Source organism: the organism of the source record quoted next, unplaced genomic scaffold (assembly GCF_019419815.1).
Source record: "Pyrus x bretschneideri cultivar Hongxiangsu unplaced genomic scaffold, Pyrus_bretschneideri_v1 Contig93, whole genome shotgun sequence".
In the NCBI taxonomy this organism is placed as follows: Eukaryota; Viridiplantae; Streptophyta; class Magnoliopsida; order Rosales; family Rosaceae; genus Pyrus; species Pyrus x bretschneideri.
In genome coordinates, this window is record NW_025999835.1 from 52,222 (window position 1) to 72,659 (window position 20,438).

At 36.6% G+C, this 20,438-nt stretch overlaps 1 protein-coding gene across 2 annotated transcripts; it reads right to left on the reverse strand.

Annotated features, from left to right (window-relative positions):
• Window positions 1-1,090: 1,090 nt before the first annotated feature.
• LOC103965925 (callose synthase 7) lies at window positions 1,091-18,163 on the reverse strand. Of its 2 annotated transcripts, XM_009379031.3 has the most exons (42): window positions 17,639-18,163; window positions 16,739-16,839; window positions 16,237-16,349; window positions 16,056-16,143; window positions 15,860-15,970; window positions 15,583-15,744; window positions 14,807-14,896; window positions 14,589-14,680; window positions 14,327-14,450; window positions 13,058-13,192; window positions 12,883-12,959; window positions 12,737-12,803; window positions 12,292-12,414; window positions 11,226-11,343; window positions 10,773-11,104; window positions 10,594-10,646; window positions 10,349-10,409; window positions 8,950-9,031; window positions 8,807-8,856; window positions 8,607-8,693; window positions 8,377-8,487; window positions 8,040-8,158; window positions 7,877-7,958; window positions 7,632-7,795; window positions 7,406-7,529; window positions 7,188-7,291; window positions 6,957-7,077; window positions 6,720-6,871; window positions 6,414-6,523; window positions 6,204-6,323; window positions 6,050-6,118; window positions 5,755-5,944; window positions 5,550-5,661; window positions 4,487-4,609; window positions 4,263-4,381; window positions 4,075-4,158; window positions 3,769-3,881; window positions 3,463-3,692; window positions 2,236-3,033; window positions 2,083-2,133; window positions 1,742-1,927; window positions 1,091-1,593 (listed from the first exon to the last, which is right to left on the reverse strand). In XM_009379031.3, exons 1-42 carry the CDS (start codon window positions 17,850-17,852, stop codon window positions 1,303-1,305), a joined length of 5,853 nt encoding a protein of 1,950 aa, XP_009377306.2. In that variant the 5' UTR covers window positions 17,853-18,163; the 3' UTR covers window positions 1,091-1,302. The 2 variants fall into 2 exon arrangements, with proteins under 2 accessions (XP_009377306.2, XP_048432848.1); XM_048576891.1 differs by lacking the exons at window positions 14,589-14,680; window positions 15,583-15,744; window positions 15,860-15,970; ... (2 more) ...; window positions 16,739-16,839; window positions 17,639-18,163 and having other exon boundaries at window positions 14,807-14,868.
• Window positions 18,164-20,438: the final 2,275 nt, after the last annotated feature.

Sequence of the window (20,438 nt, forward strand, 5' to 3'; positions counted from 1 at the left end):
TTTTTTTAATGTCATATGTTTTTTGCACTATAAATTTTTTTTATAATGTTAGTACGAAAATTAATATTAAATTATGAGGTAGCAGAGAGTTAAAAAAGAATTCAAAAAATATGTGACAGATGGCTAAAGAATCTCTATAGCATTTTTTTTTTTTTAAAGAAAGTTTTATGATTTGTGTATTGGTTGCTAACTAGCTATATTTGTAAGAGGGTGGCAATTTAATTTCGAACATGGGATGTTACACTTTCGATGTGTACATAGTTTAACACGATTAATATTGTTTACCTAATATTATTTATATATAAGGGTCGAAAAAAAAATAAATTAAAAAAAATTAAAAAAAAAAAACCTACCTAGTGTGGTTAGTGATGGCCATTATATTTTAAAATATATTTTAATTAAAAAAAAAAGTAAAATTAAGCAATAAAAAGGAGACGATAAGAGGTTAATAATAATAAAATGACAGTATTTTATTTTATGAGTTATTGTATTAATATATTAATCAACTGGTGAGTTGACACGATTATATGAAAATAAATAGGTAAACGTGAACACGCACAATTTCCACCCCAGGGAATAGCCAACGCATCTAGTTTGTCTTAATACAATTTGTAGAAGAGTTTTTTTTTTTTTTTTTTTTTTTTAGTACATCGATATTTTTGCACTTTCGGTTAAACCACGCAATGGGCAGCCTAATTTGGTATTGAATTTGTCATTCACGAGATTCGAACATAAGATCTCACACTTTCAGATGAAGAGATACCACCAGACCGTAGTACTGAATAGCAAAATATTGTTAAGCTCAATTACCCATCCGCAGGTAAATGATTATGAGTATTTTTCATTTTCAGATACCATCTTGATGGTGTAGATCAATTTTACGGACCGTTTGTGATAAAAACTCGTAAATTTTGTGGAGCCTATTTATGTGCCACATTAGTACTTAACAAAAATTTTAACAGAATTGTGAGGAAAAGACCACATTGATTAATTTTCAATTTTAAAGGTCATCTTGATGGTGAAGGTTAATTTCAAGAACCATTTGTTATAAAAATCCTAAATTATAATCAAACTGGTAGGAGATCTAACAAGTCATAGGCAAAGGATTTCAAATTCAAGAACTTAAAACCTCATTTGGCATACACGATTGAATTTGAATGAATAAGGCAGCATTATTTAGAAAGTCAACATTCCAATCCTAGACACAAAACGAGGCCGTATATCGTCCTCAGAAGCATCTACCAATTCCAGTGAACATTCAAAATTTTCAATTAACATCATAAGGTAGCAGCTAATGATATTCTAATTGCGGGTATGAACTTGAGATGCTGAAGGCTTGTCTGGTCTCTCTGTCCGAGACCCCTCCGTCTTGTCTTTCCTCCCTGCAAGAATCATGGAAATCTGCAGGCCTCTGCTGAATGCTTGGTTGAAGAGCAAACGTGTTTGGAACTCTGAGACAAACGGGAACCATGACAAAATCGCTATCGGCATGAAGATTACTAGCCCCATTATGTAATCGTATGCTCTTCCAAGCTCCATGATCGATTCCCAGAATCCTAGCCCTTTGAACATTGGCCTGCATGCTTGCCCGATCTTGAAACAACGAAACAAACCCATTGGTTTAGTGGATACAATCAATTACGAAAAGTTTGGGACATTTTTTCTAAGCATAATTTTGAGACTGGTATGTCGAAATAAACAAACTTTCGGACGCTTAAACTACAGAGAACATTTCACATACCAGAAGAAGGGCCCAGCCTGTGGGTAGGAAGGCAAGGATAGCAGCAAACAGATCTGAAATAGTAAGGCCACAAACAACAAATAGGACAGTCATGACTGACATGAAACCAAGAAACAAAAGCGCTTTCAGAATCCTGAACATGAGCTGAAAGTCGGTGCCAAATCTTCGTCTACCCATGGAAACCATCTGATGCAAACATGCAAAACAAGCAACATCAGATCAGATTAAGAGATATCTACATATTATCCTCCGAGAATAAAACAGCATGTTCATGGCAAAACCAAGTCAAAACATTTAGCATCATACATGCTTATTATTATTCGTGATTTATATTTGCATACCTTTAAAACGAGAAGAACAGTTACCATAACTATCCAAGAAAGTCCATAAACCTGCAAAGAAATTGAAAAAGTCGTAAAAAATAGGCCTTAAGCCTAAACAACTATCTATAGGCCAAACCGGAGAACAACTAGGCAAATATAATGGAACATTACCAGTAAACTCTTGCTGTGATGGGCTATGTCAAGGTGGTAAACAATTCCATATTGGTAAATAAGGAACCGCAGCGCAAGTATTATCTCAAGAATTCTTCCCCGGATAACTGTGTATTTGAGGTGTTCCTGTTCTTCATTCCACCATGATTCCCAACTTTTGTCAGGTGCTATCCCAATACCACCACGATTTCCCATCCACCTCTTCCATTCTGTCCAATCATCTACAGTTTTCTGCCAGTCAAAGCTGGACGGATTGAATATGAAAGGAGCAAACAACCAGGAAGCAACCAGAAACCACATGGACAGAGTGATGAAAAAATAAAGATTTGAACTCCTATACGCTTGCCCGTAGACTGCATACACAATCAGCAGAATAAGCAATTCCAACCCTTTCACAAAGTGACTGCGCGAGTAAAGTCTGTAGTTCTCGGAAAACTTTGCATGGAAAACAACAAAACCACGGCCAGTTGCTCGGTATTTAGATCCTCCGTGTAAGATTGTCCTTCCATAGTAATGAGCTTTTGTTCCTAGCTGGAATGTGAAGAAAACAGAGGCCAACTGCAGCTGCATGATGATGAGATCACCCAAGGCACTGCGGAACCCTTTCTCTAGGCCAATTTCCATGATCATTGGAAGCACAAGCAACAAGCCCAGTTGAAAGACAGACTGGGTAGCCAAAGCCTCTTCGAAGGCTTTGTTCTCATGTATGGTTGGATTCTCCAGGATCTCATTCTCTAATCCACTCATAACCAGGTACATACGTCCATACAAAAACACATATACAGTCAGCACAGTTACCTGAAACAATATAACCTCTGTGTCAAGCTGCAATACATACTTCAATTGTAAAATACTACAACCATTTACGCACATATACACAAAGCCAAAGACAACCAAAACGCATCCTCAAAACTTTAATTATGCCCTTCCTATTGATACAATTCTCAGATTCAATAAATTTATTGTGAATACAGCTGGCTGCTTTATCATCTGTAACTACTGCACCTGTCAAGGACATTGTATTGGTAACATCTAATCATCTGGGAAATCTTCTCTTAAAACATGAATCAAACACAGCCAACCTAGTCCTATAGAAAAAGGATGGTTTGGTGAATTGCAAAGACTGCATTGACATCCGATGTGTTGTCTACGCAATCTACTCAGTATAAAATACTAATGGAACAAAGTAAATCAATAGACAAAGGAGATTAGTTTTCGCTAGCATACCAAACTACTAAAATAGAATCCAACTGTTGTGAAGTAAAAGGAAAGCATTCTGTAGAAATCAAACCGACGCCCAAGCCGGTAAACATCACGGCTAAGTGTCTGTTCTCCATTTCCATTTGAAACCTTAGCCTCAAAAAGTGATATTTGATTCATTCCCACATCACGCCCCTTGCCTACTTGGATATACTCGTGATGCGTTATAAATCCCCCACGCATAGTTGAATTGTACCCTGAAGACATCAAGACAATTAGTCAACAGATATAATACTAAGTTAGTGGATGATCTTGTTAAGAATGGAAAATTACCTGCAAATATATCCTCGCTTAAGTTTATTACTTTTGAAGCTTTGCTTATGCCACCCCTTGTTATGTGGAAGATTCTGTCAAATATATCGGGATGACCATAATGGAACCGTACCCTGTCAAGTTGGAATGACATTAGATAGGTAGTGGAATGGTAATTGTATATAAATAACAAACAATTGAGGATTGGATTACAGTTCTGGTCGCTAGAGTTGATGGATATTAATCCTCTCACCACGCCCAAACCCAGGAATAAAGTGCAAAACAAAATTAGAATGCAGCTCAGTCAAATGTAAAATTACGGCTTACCTCAGTGGATTTGCCAAAATTCTTTGGCCAATAGTTACAAAACTGGTCTCTTGATTCGACATGAACCAAGCAAGTGATGAAACACTGTACATAAAGAAGGAAAATGAAAAATGAGAGCATAACACTACTATTTCAACTAGTCAACCCATAAAGGTCCATAAATTATGAACATATATTAAAGGGCTGACCTTCCAGTGAAAATATGCTCCCTTAGACCCAATATTGTAGGTTTTCGTTGCCCACGACGATGCTTTAAGAATTCCTCCAACACATTTCTCATCTTGAAAGCTTCTTCAAAGTAATTATCCTTGAAAAAAAAAATGAATAAAGCACAATATAACAACCTTTTTCCTCTTTCAGTAAGTGGCCCACCTTGTAAATAATTTTTACATAAAGACACATGGAGAGCTACCTGATTCATGTCTATTGTCTGCAGGGCTTCGCCACGAGTAAAGATAATGGCATGATTTTGATTTTCAGGTTTTCCTTCGCCAATATCTGTAGGAGGACCTGGGAGCTTGATGCGGTATATTTCCTGGCAATGCAAGCAAAGGAAGTATTAGTTATCAATTGTTGGCTACATTCGATACAGCTCATATGAGTGCACTAATCCCAATACAGGCAGGAAGGACCAGCTCCTAATTACTCCATTATATGTGTGGACTCATCAACACTTTGATTATAGATGAAGCTTCTCTACAACAAAACTGGCATCAATCAAAAGTAATACTGCTTGATGTACATTATACATCTATGTTGTATGAGAGTAAGTTTCTTTCTTTTCCTTTTTAAGTCCGATACTCTTACCCTCCATTATTCTTCTATTTTATTTATTAAGAAAAATCCACAACCTCTCTTACGCTATTATTCTTGGTCTTGTCCTCATCTCCAAAATAAAAACCACAAATTTGAATTAGTAATTATTTTCAGTGCATAATATAAAAAAAATACCAAAGTATTCATGCACATATTCATATGTTACAAAAAAGAAGATAATTCGATAAATATTTTCTATTCCAGAAATAATTACTCAACAAAGGCGAACAATTCACCTTGAAATAAAGCTGAATAGCTAAATTTGAAAAAAGTACTAACTTGCTGTTTATTCCTTCCAGTTTATGCACAAAATGTACTTTTTTGATAAAGAGACAATTTTACTAGGATAAAAGAAGCAAAACAGAGAGGGTGGTCTTGCATACAAGCCCAAACACCACTACCGTAAAACCAAGCAAACAAAAACAAACAACAGCCTAAAACAAAAACACATCCAGAATAGCAAATTGCTGCCCTCCAATCTAAAAAAAGAAAGGAAAGCGATGTTCCAGTGATCTCATTAGAAACCGAAACCCTTATGACTGATAGAAACTGAATTTTACCCCAAAGCTCCTATAGAACAAGTTTTTCAGCCACTTTATTTTTCTGTTTAAGGCACATGCATTGTTCAGTGTGTATAGAACTAGCAGTCTTCTCCATACCTCATCCCATTTGTCACCACCCTTGACTAGAACAGAATAGTAAGTTTTTTTGGGTCTTCCATTCACTTGCTCCTCCCTTGTATCTATGTAAGCAATACGTAGAGATGAATACCTACAAAAACAGTTACAGATTTAACGATGCCATCAACAAATTAAATAGCAAAGTTATCTACGCATTGATCATCCTATGGAAATATTGACTCACGTTAGCATCAGCTTCAGGATATTAGTGTAATAACTTTTTTCCCGAGATTCATTGGAGATTTTCTGAGCACCATAGACCTGACAAGAAACTACATAAGTAAACTTCAAATCTGCCAGAGCTTTTGCACGATCCTGGTCAGCCTGCTCGTCATTTTCGCTTAAGGTTGAGGTTTGGTAGCCTCCAAAAGAAGCTGCAAAACAACCATCTTCCACGTTACTAGCTTTTACAAAATTTTGAAACCAAAATCAGGTAATGTTGATCTTGAAACACATTATCTGTCACAGAGACCACTAACCACTATCTCCTTCTGTTTCCAGGACACACTGAAGCTCTAGAGCCTGCCTATAGTACATCATCCCTCTCACTAGCAGAAAAATACAGATAAAATGTATAAGTTCATATATTAAATGATAATTGTACAAGAGACCAATTCACTCATTAATCCAGACCTGTTCTAGAAAGTGTCTGTGCTCTGTAAGATACCCACTGACGGGTTAACTCTGACTTGTTGTTCTCAGTAAACTTGCTCTTAGGATCATTTATCCGTTCCCCAAAATTTGTCCATTCATCTAGTTGGCAATCATAGTTGGTTGGCAAGGGTAAGTTCAAGTCAATTCCAAAAAATGAAAAGGTAATGCAGAAATGAGACTGACACGCACCAGGATATATTTTCTGCAGGTAGAACAAAATTGAGATTCCATCCTCATTTTCTTTCGTAAGTTCCTCATCAGAATAGAGGACATCTTCTTTGTAATAAGGAGTCAGAACACTGAACCATAAATCAGGAAGAAAATTGAACTTATTTTAGCAATTATCAGACAAATGTTGGAAGAAAAATCATATCGATCCTTCAACTTTAACAAAGTATCAGAAACATGTCAATAAGGAGGCTTTTTTGTTATTTCCTTATTCCATTTAGCAGCCTACTTTCACCATTGACAAACTACGTGTTTATAATGACTGACCTAAATGAGAGCATGTCGCGAACTTTGGGAGCACGTGGCATGTTCATGAATAAGGAGTTCGCAAAAAAGGTGATGCGCCTGCGAGCTTCCAAGTTTTGAGGCACATTGATGGCAGACTCTTTGACGGTCAAAAGCAAATGAAGTCTCACTACCTAATTTAATGTGGAAGACGGTGAGACCAAAAGATCTTAGGTATTCAGTTAATGCCAATAACAAAAGAATGTCTCCCAAAGTTACCTTCTCTATCCAAGCCTTCTCCCTCTGAGATGTATTACGTCTAAGGTCAATCTTAAGCTTTTGAAACCTTTGCTCCTTCTTGACGTTTTCACCATCATTGTAAAGTGCTTTCTCCAGTGTTCTACAGAGAGAAGAAGAAAACCATTAACGCACAGGAGACGGAAGGGCCCATTTTTTGGTTATGACAGCTTTTGTTCTGTCACCAGCATGCACTTATTTCTTAGTACTCACACATGGCCGTTGATCATAACATCCTGCGTGATAATCTCCATGATATCTTGAAGGACATTGATTATCTGACGCATGGAATTTTCGAAATTCTCTTCTTCAGCTTGCTGCCAACAGACCAACTTAAGTAATCAGAAAGGAAAAGTATAATGTTCACATTGTCTAGCCTATCAGTTCATTACTAAAAAAAATTTAGGAAGGCATCGAAGGAAGTATGTTACCAAGAGCTTTAGAAATTTCTCCAACCTCTCGCTAAGAAATGGCAGCCCACTCATGCGGAAAGTAGTCAAAAATCTCCGCTGCTCTATACTACTGTCTACTTCTTTGCATATGTGGTTTACAATTCTGTTATATAAGATGAAACGTATTTTTATAATACGGAGGATAAAATTGTGCAGGCAGATTCTGGTTATCCATGACATTCAAACTGGTATGCTTCTGACTTACATCTTATCCTCTTCCTCTTCCAGAAGGCCAGATATAATATCACTGAGTGTCTCATAGCATTCAATTACTGCTGAGTACATATAATCATCACTCTTGATCTTTCTAAATAAATCATCATCTGCCTTCCCCGTAAAATCTTTTGCCATGTCCAATGCTATTGGAATCTTCACATGTGAAAAAATAATAAGAGTTACAGATTGGATTTGTACATAAAATTAACATATGAAGGCATGTAAAATATATACCTTACTAGCAAGCAAGAAAGGAGGCCACTGGACAACAGTCACATCTTCTGATGAATATGGAACAAGCAGCAGATCTTTATCTCTGGTTTATTTTGAACGGATATAATCAGAAACTCGCCAAAACTGCGTTGCAAGGTAAAATAGAGAGCAAGAAGAAGTTAACTTATTGCTGATAAGGTCTTCCGATCGCATTGAATTTATGAACTCATTCCAGACATTAGCGAAATTATCAATGTTCTTTCGTTCGAGTGCCTCAGCCTGCGACATTTCGCGTGCCTCATCCTGCCACATCAAAGTGTTTACCTTTTAGCTAAAAATCTGAAAGATAAAAGGTTGCATCTCACGTTTGCTTAATTGACAAGAAGTACCAAACAAAGTGCCCGCATCAGTGTTTGGTGTGTAAATCACTTATGTATGGCATGAAATATATTATGAGGGGCAAAATCAACTTAAATTCCATGTGCTATAGAGCAATATTAAAACAATGATTAATTTAGTACCACCAATTGTCTTTTCTCCTTTGCATCCTTATTGCCTGACGGCATAAGACGATTACAGAAAGCAGAAGGCACAGACTCAAATCTGGACCTCAACATCCCAAGGGTCCGTATCTGAGAGAGAACAAATTGTTATAAATGGATCATTGGGAAGAAAAACAAGAAGACTGGCTGAGAGCCTGAGAAATGTAGAGACGTTAAATGTAAAGAGACAGAACAAATTTGCCACCGACCTCACCCAAATGGCTGAATGCTCCATGAATCCCACCAAAGACAGTAGAAAATATTGCATACCATATTTGTGCATCCATAAAATAAACCTATACACCAATTATCATTCAAAAGTGTTAATTTACATAAGCATGTACAAGAAATGCAAACTTTATCATATGACAGTTTTCACTCAAGCAGAATTCTTCAGCGGCTCACTTACCAGGACAATTGGAGCCCATATTGCAATGACAACGCCAATATTATGAGTTACTACAGCAGTTCCAAATGCGAATTACTAGTAAGCACAGGCTATAGTTAAAAACGTTTTAAGTAAAAGCAGTACAACAAATTTTGAAATATTACCATGTGGAAAGAACTCATGCCATTGATAATTACTTATAGGCATCTCCATTATTATTTTTGTTGGTGCAACAAGTGGCAGTATCTGTTATCATAATACTCAAATACAAATTAGTAATAAAAAAAATGAATTCAATGGATCCTCAAAGGAAAAACGCTCTATAGTAATTGAAACATGGTCCTACAATTAAGTGATCACACCCCAAGAAAGTGAGTAGTTGTTCCCTAGTTCTAGGACCAGGAATACATGAATTCAGTATTTGGGCATCAACTTGTCAACAGGATGTTAATGAAGTTTGACATCTATTTACCATGTATACAGTTACAGTTACGATTCATACAAATCAGCACTTAATGTTTCACAATTTGACAGGGTAAAGTTTCCTAGTTTAAAAAAAAAATTATTGTTGTTCATCTCTAGGTGGAATACATTAGGAGACGAAGGTAGTAGAAAAATAACAAGCAACATTAATATAAAACAATCGAGGTCCAAAAGTACAAGATCAGGCTAGTGGAGTTGAGAACTCTTGCTGGCTAAGACTAGAAATGATGTGATGTTCTTTACATATGTTGCTTCTGGTTTTCCAGAATTATCTTTTCTACTGGCCAATGAGAAAAAAGTCAGGTAACTTAACATTTCACCATACCTTTCTCAACGAATCTATTACTTTCTTCTAACTTCTTAGATGGTAGATTATGCGGTAATCTTCAATAATGACTTATAGGCTATAATTGATTTGGGGAAAGATTAATAAAATATGTAATCCTGGCCATAATTCTATACATGGTGTTATACGATTTGAGATTCCAGGGTTATCAGTCTTAAGTTGAGCCTATGTGTGGTGGTCAAGGAATTCTGTTCCATGTTATTGGAACTTTATAGAATTAGCTCGCCGACTTATTTGTGGACTCAGGCTGCTACAACAACAACAATCCTACTCAGACTGCTATACAACAACAACAAGAAGAAAGCCTTTTCCCACTAAGTGAGGTCAGCTATATGAATCCTAGAACGCCATTGCGCTCGGTTCTGTGTCATGTCCTCCATTAGATCTAAGTACTCTTAAGTCTTTTCTTAGAGTCTCTTCCAAAGTTTTCCTAGGTCTTCCTCTACCCCTTCGGCCCTGGACCTATGTCCCGTAGTCGCATCTTCTAACAATCCTACTCAGACTGCTATGCATCTCAAATTTCATAGGTCTTCAGTTTTAATTTCATGAGCTAACTGAGCTTGTGCACACACAACACAACAGATTGTACTTGTGTGGGTGTGTTTAAATCATTCAAATACCCGAACCCTTCATGCCTATGCCAATGTCTTGCTAGCATGTATGTGAACTTGAATAAGAAATGGAAAGTTAAAAAGGGCGTTAGATCAAGAAGAAGAATATTGAAGAAAAACGACCTCCACAAAATAGCTGAACGACAGCTTGCTGATTAGAAGCATGATCCAAAAAAGTGTATATCTGAATAGAAAGGTAATTCTGTTAAAGTCAACACAAAGGCACCAAATATACATAGTAATGACTAATGAGTGGAAAGACAAGCAGCAAAATGGCCAACCCCCTCAGAGTTTTTCCCAAACACATTCAACACCCCACTCTCAAACAATGAAGAAAAATAATAGAAGTGAAGATACTGATTACTTACTTCAGCAGTGAAAAGATGTCCTCATGAAGCCCTCTTCCTATATACAGTTTTGGCTGTAGTATAGCCAGAAACACATCGAAAAAATCGTTCAAATAGCCATAACTCAAACAAAAAGAACAGAGTGAAAAGAAATATCTACAACCACAAGGCAACAAGAAATTTGTTTAAGACATGCTTGCCTGAGCCCACCACATAAAAAGAGTGACAATCCTCCAATTTGAGCGCTCTATGTGCCTCCGTAAAGGTGGAAGAAAAAATAGCACGGCGGCCAATATATTAGGAAGCAGATAGAGTGCAACAGAATAATTATAAAATGATTGATTCCGCCAATCCCTAGCCCAACTGCTGAAGAATTTCAAAAGTCCTGTAGGATTCTGCACAGAACTAGAATAACCAATAGGCAGAACCACAGCCCATGCACCAGCTACAGCGAATTTCAAGAGGTATCGTAGTATTTGAGTGAATTTCAAGCTCTTCCAACAATGCCAACTAAGAATTATATCCAGAGTGGCTGAAGAACATAGATACACAATATAAGGAAGTGTAGCAGAAAAGTCAGTAAATTGATGGCATGCCATTAGAAAAGAATGTAATGGTATATATTATATGGAACAATTGCCAAGAACACCGACCTTGTAACAAGTTGAGGAAAGCATAAGTGATGAAGATGCTTAAAACGCTTCTGAAGACATCCGCATCAAAGAAAGCAGTCAGAGAACCAGAAGGACTCCATGCAACAATAAGCATAGCCTGAAAATCAGAATATAGTGAGGCACATTCCTCTACAAGAATTATATAGAATTAAAGGAAAAGAAATTCTCCAACCTCCCTTAACTTTCATCTTAAAAACACATCATTTATTATCTAGGAAACGTATCAACCTCACTTTTGTTCAGGAGCAGCAACTTTGATTCGAATGGAAAAGCTCCCCCAAAGGTCTAGTCTCATGATAACAAAGAATCCCTCAACACATCCTTATCCAAGCAGGCAGGAATTTGAAAAAGAAAAATGCCACACATACTCTTAGCAGCAAAGATATTTCTGAATTGTGTAACTTACCCACCACCTACCCAGGCCGCCACAAAATAAAACAGGATATAGAACGAATACGAACTCTTAACTTTTCCATCGCTCTCAAATTCCATCACCACCACTTAAACTTGCATTGATAGGAATTTTTTAAATTTTTTTCTATTAAGTATAGACTATAGTATTCCTATATTGTAGTTTAAAAAAGCTTGAATAAGGGAGGGTTTTGACTTTAAGTCCACTTCCTTAGATGACTATCCAAATTGCTTTGAAAATTAAATAAAGCAAACTCTCATCAAACTGACATATTATTTAAGTTAGTTCGTGAATTCACTGGCCTGATTTGAATTGAAGTGGGTATGGAAATGACATCATCATAGTATTATAACAGCATACGCAGCTGATATTGGTTACTGCAGAAGCAAAGGAAGTGTATGCTTGTTTTTCAAATCTTATTGATATGGATTGAAGAGGGCAGAAAAGGGAGTACGTTATTTGTAAGGTCATACTGAAAATCGAAAAGCAAACCAAAAAGCTGATCCTTACCATTGTTGAAAGACACTTACAACATGGAGTTTAGTGTAAATTCATGATTGTGTATTTGAGAACCCTAAGGGAGGTTGTAATCACTACTCAAACTATAAACATACAATTATAAATCAAGACTACCTGGAAAGCCAATATCAAGAATATCCACATTCGATCAAAACTTCTGTAGAGGTGCCAAAATGTTCGGACTTCTACAAAATTTGTTTTAGGTTTCCTCATCCCACCAGCAGCTTGATTTGGCCTCTATCAAACATGCATGCAGATGAACACAAATTTATTCAGAAAAAGGGAAAAATCCCATGCATATGCAGACACAAATTATGTTTATGTACGTGAACATTGTGCATTGAGGACATGTTTCCATGCACATGTAGCATGCAGAAAAGTCCAACCCATAAGAAAAGAGGAATTTTAGTAAACTGTGTGTAGCAATAAAAGTAGTGTTTCTTCTGAACAAAACACTGGAATGAGATATTAAATAAAATGTTTCCGAATATGTCTAAGTTGTTAGTTGACCATCCCCCACTCAAAGTTATAAACAGAAAACATCAACAAAGATAAGTACCTCATGTTGCCTAAAAAAATCTGCTTTAGGATCCATTGGCCACCCTAGCCTAAAACATCTGTCGGACCTAGAAGGAACAAACAGGCCTTTCAGCTATTTTATATCTGAATGGACAGAAAGCAAAATTTAACACCAAAGATACTGACCAGAAGTATTCATTTAGATCATCATAATTTCTCCATCTTGAATGACTTGCCGTGCCATGTTTGTTTCTCTTTGCTTCCTTTGCAACCAAAAAAAAAAAAATTCAAGTTTTGAATTACAAATTTTAATGAAAATGCTTCTTGTGGAGAAATACAGGCAGTAGAATACAATTTTTACCATGTACAAGACTTGGTAGATAGGAGTTACAACATCCCTCAAAAAAGACTCTTCATCCCGTGCTGCTGCTTGGTATGTTTCTCCGGTAGCCGGATGAACATTGCTAAATAAAATTCCATACATCTCATTGGCCATCTTAACAATTAAGGAAGAAAAGTTGTTGTCAAACCTTATAAGTTTCAGGACATATAAAAGTGAAGACTTATGAAAAAGTTGTGTATTAAGGACCAGCATGATTCTCTACAATTTTACAATATGATATTTATGTCGTAGACAAGAAGTCTGTAGAATCAATTACCAAATAACTATTTCTTTCACAGCAGAACAAACAGAAAAATAAATAGAGAGTGAAAAAAATTGAATGAGTAACGTAACTACTTTCATAGATAAGATATTTTTTGGAGTACTTAAATTCAAAGAATAGTTATTAAATTGACACAAATGAGGAAATGAAATTTAATGAGAAATTAGTAAATTACTCAGAATTTTAACGTATAATAATATATTTTATAATATATCTTACACAGTATGAACTTAGACATAAATCTATCTTATAATATAAATTTGTGTGGTTATTGAGTGAGCAGTTTTCAGGTTTTCATGACTCATGACAAGTATTGATGAGAAGAAACGATAAGATTTTATTAAAACAATAACAAGAATTACAAAAAAGTGGATAAGAATCCACCATCTAGCAAAACTAGCTAAGATCTCTCAAGTAGGGCTATTTACATGTAACTAAAGCTGAACCAAATTCATTTTACGACTGCTAACACATCCCTCACTATATGAGAATAATCTCTGAACTCATTCTCAAAAAAAAAAAAAAAAAAAAAAAAAAAAAAAAGAAGAGAAGTATTGGATGGAAGAACAAGTTTAAATTAGTGACTGCTGTAGCACTCCTAGAAATTTAATGTGCCCGTAATTTAGCTGGAACCACTTACACTGCTGCTGTGATTTTTATGTTTTACTTTACAACTCACTAGTATGTACTTTTGGACTTTCATTTTGTTCTTCTACTGTTTTAATAAATGGTGAGGAATTGGTTTTAAATTCAAGTTTGCCATCAGGAGGCTAGCTATAATAAGAAACGAAGAAAATAATGGAAACTACTAAAAGATTTAGCCGTTCTCAAAATTATTTTCATAAAAAATGGGACATTTTCATAAATAAATAAATAAAATAAAATAAAAAAAGACAAATGTTATGACATGAAACTCTAGACCATTCATCTAGATGAGCTATAATATGAAAAGAAAACATACATACCTGGTGGAAAATATAGCATAAGCATTCAGGCATGAATCGAATATTTGAAGCTTCACCCCATATGAGAAGATAGAGCGCAATGTAAATAAGTTCCAATTGTTGTCTGTCAGAATCTCGAGGGAACCTTAAAAGTTGGGGAGAGGAGGAGGGGCAGCGACACCAAATGAAAATTAGTAGTGCTGAAATGGTGACAACTCTATATGAATTCAAAATTTGAATTAAGGCATCAAGTTATAACGTGGATGGTATTTAGATTGCTCACCTAAGATTTGATTTACAATGCAAATAGTTAAACCAGGAACGATAATTTTTAAAAACTTTCTCCATCAAACGTTGTACAGTGGAACTATTCAACTGCAATAAGCTTCTGTTAATCTTTAATCATCGCGTAAAAATTAAAATACAGTCAAGAAAAATGGGAGCATGGATAACTCAAAGCAAAGAATAAACACAAAGCATCTTAAAGGAAAAGAGATGTACCTCAGTATAATTTTCAAGATTTCTATGTCTTACGTCCATGTTGGCAAGTAGCAAGAGTAAGTGTTCCCTCTGATTTGCCACATTTCCTTTCTTCAAACCACAAAAAAGAAATTTCCATTAAGAAACTTAAACATGCCTCGGTGAGTCTATACAATCGGATAGGTTTAGGGTTAGCATCAATGTTTTAAAAGGCGAAGGTGAGGCCAGGGAGTTTCATGGATAGCCTTGACGCGCCAGGCGATAGCCTCACGGTACCTAAGGTTATTATACTACTTAATATACATATAAAGTTTAATACTTTCATGGATAGCCTTGCCTAGGCAATAGCCTCGAGGTACCTTAGATTATTATACTACTTAATATATATACATATAAAATTTATCCTTTGTAAAACAATCAAGCAAGCATGCCAAGCAATCAAATTTGACTATTTTTATTATTTTTCAAGTTCACATCATAAAGTCATAATAAACGAATAGAATAAAATTAGCATGAGTTTTATAAAAACCCTGCCCATAATGACGTGGTTTTGGGTTTGGGCTTTTTTTTTTTTTTTAAAATAAAAAAGTTCAAACGCCCAGGTAATAGCCTAGGTCTTTAGGCTAGTCTTTAGCCCACCCCCGCTGGGCATAGGCGTTTTCTTCACAGCCCCGCCCCAAAAACCGCCTAGGCGAGTCTTAAAACTAGTTTTTTACATACACAAATAATTTCGGACCTATGGCACATATAAGAACCAAGATACCATGAAAGAAATGGGTATTTAGGGCAAAAGTTACCTGAAACCCAAAGATAGAGGAAAGCCAATCAAGTATATCATTGACAGGTTTAATCCTCTCTGCAGGCATTGTTGACTTGTCTTCAGGGTTCGTGGGTTGTACATGAAATCTTGGCATTGGAAGACGATTCACATTTTGTACAGCACGAAGCGCTGCTTTGATCTAATATTTTCAGGTCAAAATAAGACGATAAAGCAGTAAGCAAGAGAGAAAATATAAGATTTCATGAAACTAAATCAGAGAGGAATGGAAATCACATATACTGCTCTTGTACAACCTCGGGAAGTTCCATAATTGCTGGTTTAACACCAACAGTATATAACGGAAGAATGTTATAGTTGACATACTGCTCCCTTTTCTTCTTGACATCTTCAGCCATCTTCTTTGTCTGTAACGACAAAATTATTTTCAGTACCTTCTGTGTCAAACTGTCTGTTAAGGACTTGAGCATCCCCCAATCATAAAAATCAAACCTGTTTATCTATTTGGGTTTGAGGTACCACTGTCTGGAGCACATCATACAGTACTGTTGCAATCTGACAATTCTTAGCCATCTCTTCCCTTCAAGAGTTAGCATCCAAATATATAAGAAACAATGAATAATTCAATTAGCAAAGAAAGCCAGCATATCAAAAATTCAAAGACAAGCCTTACGGTGTCTTTGTGTACTCCCCTTCTTTGATATTTTTCTCATAGAATTGGTGGTAATACATCAGAATTTCTTGTGGATCAGATCTACCAAGCCGATGTTTTGTCTCTGCTTCTTCCTGCAACGAACAGAAATATAAATATTAGTCATGACATTGAATTAGGATTAGCCTTAAAGACTATTTTAAAATGGAGCCTGGTATGAATTGTTGCCTTATTTCCTAACAGCTTAAAGTTTTGGGGGTCCAATTGTTGTCTACACTCCACAATGGAATCAGAGCTCTAAGTGCAGTGGGTCTTGAGTTTGAAACTTCTAATCATGGATGACAAAGGATAGAGGAGGAGAAGAAGAAATAAAATAAATATTGCCACATTAACGTGCAGATGAAATCACAGGTGAACTATACACACACCAATGAGAAATATAAATGCTGTGCTAAGATCGGGCTTATCTTCGGGAAAAAAGAAATAAAAAATACAAGACACCATTAACAATTTAATGGTCTACCTTTTCAAGTCTGTGCAAAAGAAGCGTCTTAAACTGTCGAACACCACGTCCACTTGATGTTGGATCCATCGTGTGTGCCTGCTCAAATCCATGGAAGCGGCCTGAAAGCACAGAAAATATCAACCTAACAGACTAATATATTCCGCCACTACAAACAACAATGAAGCTCACTTACCAAGCTAAGCAGGAACACTTGACACAAAGAACATTAAGATTCTATCCGCATTGGAAATAGAGATTAAAAAACTTATTAATGGGAAACAAAAGTCTTGTTAAGATTTTCTGCCATATTTTCTCTCTTGGTTGTTTTCATGTACGCTAATGTACCATAGTCTAGAAACAGTATAACAATACTCCGTTGCAGACAATAAAACTCATCATTAATGCTAATTTGCAACAAAAACAGCACCATGAGTGAGAAAAACATTCATTGAAGGACAAAGAAAGAGTAGAAAAACAGAGAAGTGCCAACAAGAGGCATGTAATATTTCCACGCTAATAAGTTCTAGCTATATGGAATGTAGTGCCACTTTATCACCAGAATATAGCTAGATCCAATTGAAATGCAAGTTTCCTAGTTCGACTAAGTTGTACTATGCCCCATCAGAAGTATTCGGTGGCTAACATTCTTGATTTTCCATACAGGGCTTTGATTTCTCTTCCATATACCAACCACACCTCCCCTTTCATTCTCCCTTCATCAAACTAGCCTGGTATACCGATAAGGATAATCGAGGAAATAATGAACACTGAATTTAATAATTTAACATTCTCTTCCAAACTATGCATACAAATGAATTCATGCAAGAAAAATTCAAACTTTTGTTTCTCACTTGGTTCCAAACAGTATGAATTGCAAACTAACATGACAAATTAACAGTGAGGGCAACAATAACATACAGAGATAAGCAACCCTAGGGTTGTCCTCCTCAATCTCATTGGCGACTCGAAAAATCGGAGCAATTGAGGGAAGTCCCGGGGGCACATTAATGTCCGACGCCTCGTCCTCGGGCGGCATGTCCAAAACCTTAGTGGACATTCTCCTCATTCCCCTCGAAAACGACCGCGGAAGCCCCCCCGGGTAGTCGGTCTTCGTCCCGCTGGAGCTCGCCATATCCGAAAAGCACAGCCAATCCTCAGCCTCCTCTCGGTTCCAGCTCTCACTGATTTCAATGTGGATTGTGAATTAAGGAAAGATGTCATATTTCTAGGTATTTAGAGAGAGAGAGAGAGAGAGATACTTTGGGAGTGGGGTGGGGAAAAGGAAAGCAAAGTGGGGTTTTGCTCTCGAAGCAAGAAAGGTATTGGTGATGAGAGAGTTGGGTTTTGTTTGTTTTCAGAAGCTTTTTGAAGTGCATTTGCTTTTGGAATTGGAGACTTGTGATAAACAAATCTGTAATCAGCAGCGCGGAAGTGCTTTTCCTTTTTTCTGGGTGTTTGTGTTTCTGCTTTTGGGAGAGGCTGCTTTTTTAAAATCAGCTGAGTTTGCTTAGTACTGGAAGCTAACAGGGCGGGAACTGTGACGCCGTAAAGAAGAAAGAAGGTGGGGACCCCAAAAGCCAGGAGGGTAACACGTGGAAAATATGATTCGAACATGTTTACTTTCATTGAAAGTTCTAAAAGAAGTTACGTGCTAGTCGAGCCGCAGATTGAAGCCTGACGCTTAGACGAATTAGATGGATATATATAATTATATTGAGATATATAAATTGAAAAATAAAATGACATATAAATTATAAGGTATTAAAATATATTGAAAATATGAGAATAAGCATATGATGAGTGTTCATCCGAATATCCAACAAATCTCTTACATTTTATTGAAAAATTAAAATACAAAATAAAAGTAATCGATTTTCTGTTTTAAGTCAAAATCGCGACCTAGGTGGGTGCCTATGCAAGTTTGGGTGGGCTATGCGGACACCAAAGCGAGTCTAGGCGCACTTTCTTAATTTTTAAACGTCTAGAGACTAACAAGGGGTGGCCAGCTGCCTAGTGAGGATTTTTAGAGCAGTGGAAATAGGTGAATAATAAATACAAACAATATAAAAATGATAGTTGTTGTTCGCTATTGTGTTTGTAGACTTATGGTATGTCGAGATTATGATTCATATTATGCTATTGTGTTAGTTGAAGTCCATGTGCCAAGCAACTAATGATGGTTATGTTAAAAATCAAATGCAATTTTTTTTTTTTGAAACAAATTTCAATCTTTTACCTGTAACATTATATTATTATCACGTTCCATGAATAGCTTTGTGTAAATTCTTTTACTAATCACAGTACCAACATAAAATTTTGATTTTGTTAATGGATTGTTATTTGATGCATAAAATTTTGATATGATTTTGGTTGTTAACAAACAAGTTAAGATAAAAAGGTTGTTTTGGTTGAATAAATGTTTGTTAATGCTTCTCCTTTTCTTCTTTTAAGCAAAACTAGGAATATTTCGTGAACTTTGAATGGATACATAGGATTGGATGAGTTTTTACCATTGAAGTGTCCTCTACAAGAATTGAACCAATCATGGCGTTTTAGTTAGGTGTCCCACCAAAAGGTCATTCAAACTAAAGGAACATTGATTCATAAAAGTAACGACCTACGTGGCTATAAAAGAAATAAGGTACCGTTTGGTACGTGGAACGAGACGGAACAGAGTGGGACAAGGCGTTCCGTCCCACGTTTGGTGCGCCTAAAACAGGTGGAACGAGCTGTTCCACGGGACGAGTTTTGGGTGAATTTTCGTTCCACCTCACCCCCTGGAACGACTCGTTCCACATCCGTGGAACACAAAATTATAACCACTCTGTTTCCTTCTTCTTCCTCCTTGTTTCCATCCGAGGGCATCTTTGCTCCCGCTCCGTTCCGTTCCGTCCCGTCCCATCCCGTTCCGTCCCGTCTGCATACCAAACGATACCTAAGAGCAAGTTCGCCCGTTTTAGAAGGATAATAACGACGTCCCATCCCGTTCCGTCCCGTCCCGTCTGCATACCAAACGATACCTAAGAGCAAGTTCGCCCGTTTTAGAAGGATAATAACAAGGCATTTGAATTGTCCTTATTGTTCATCTTGAACAGTGGTTGTCTTTGTGCAGCTCTACTTGTTTGGAAATGGAAAGGGCAAGGATGAGGACAATAGCGATTATTATTTACAAAAATATATTGATTTTTTATAAATAAATGTGAACTTCGTAAGTTTCTTTTATGAAAGCAACAAGCACCTAAGCAAAACAACTTCTTCCCCAATCTCCCATTTGCCTTCTCACTCACTTTTTGTGGTAACAAAACCATTTAGGAAATAGAAATCAACAGAGGAGATTGTAGTAAAAATAAATATTGAGTTGTAATGTGGGAAATGAAAGATGGCTGGGTATTGGACTTTTTAACGTTGGATTAATCTTGATCGTTGATTTCCAAATCAAATGCACCAGATTGTGCCATGTGACACATCAAAAGTTCATTAAATATTTTTTACCGTTGGAAATTCAACAGCTGAGGCCCACAAAAAATGAAGTCGTTTGGCTCTAGGATCAGCACGTGGCCGGGCCCCACTCTATCACAAGGCTGATGACATCGCCATTGCCAGGGGGCTCAAGGTCCGGCAATTCATATCTGGGCAGTCCAACGGGCTGCTGCCCTTAATTTTGAAGGTCCGTTGGACATGCTCTAAAGAAGATGCTTATTACTCAAGACATTACAAA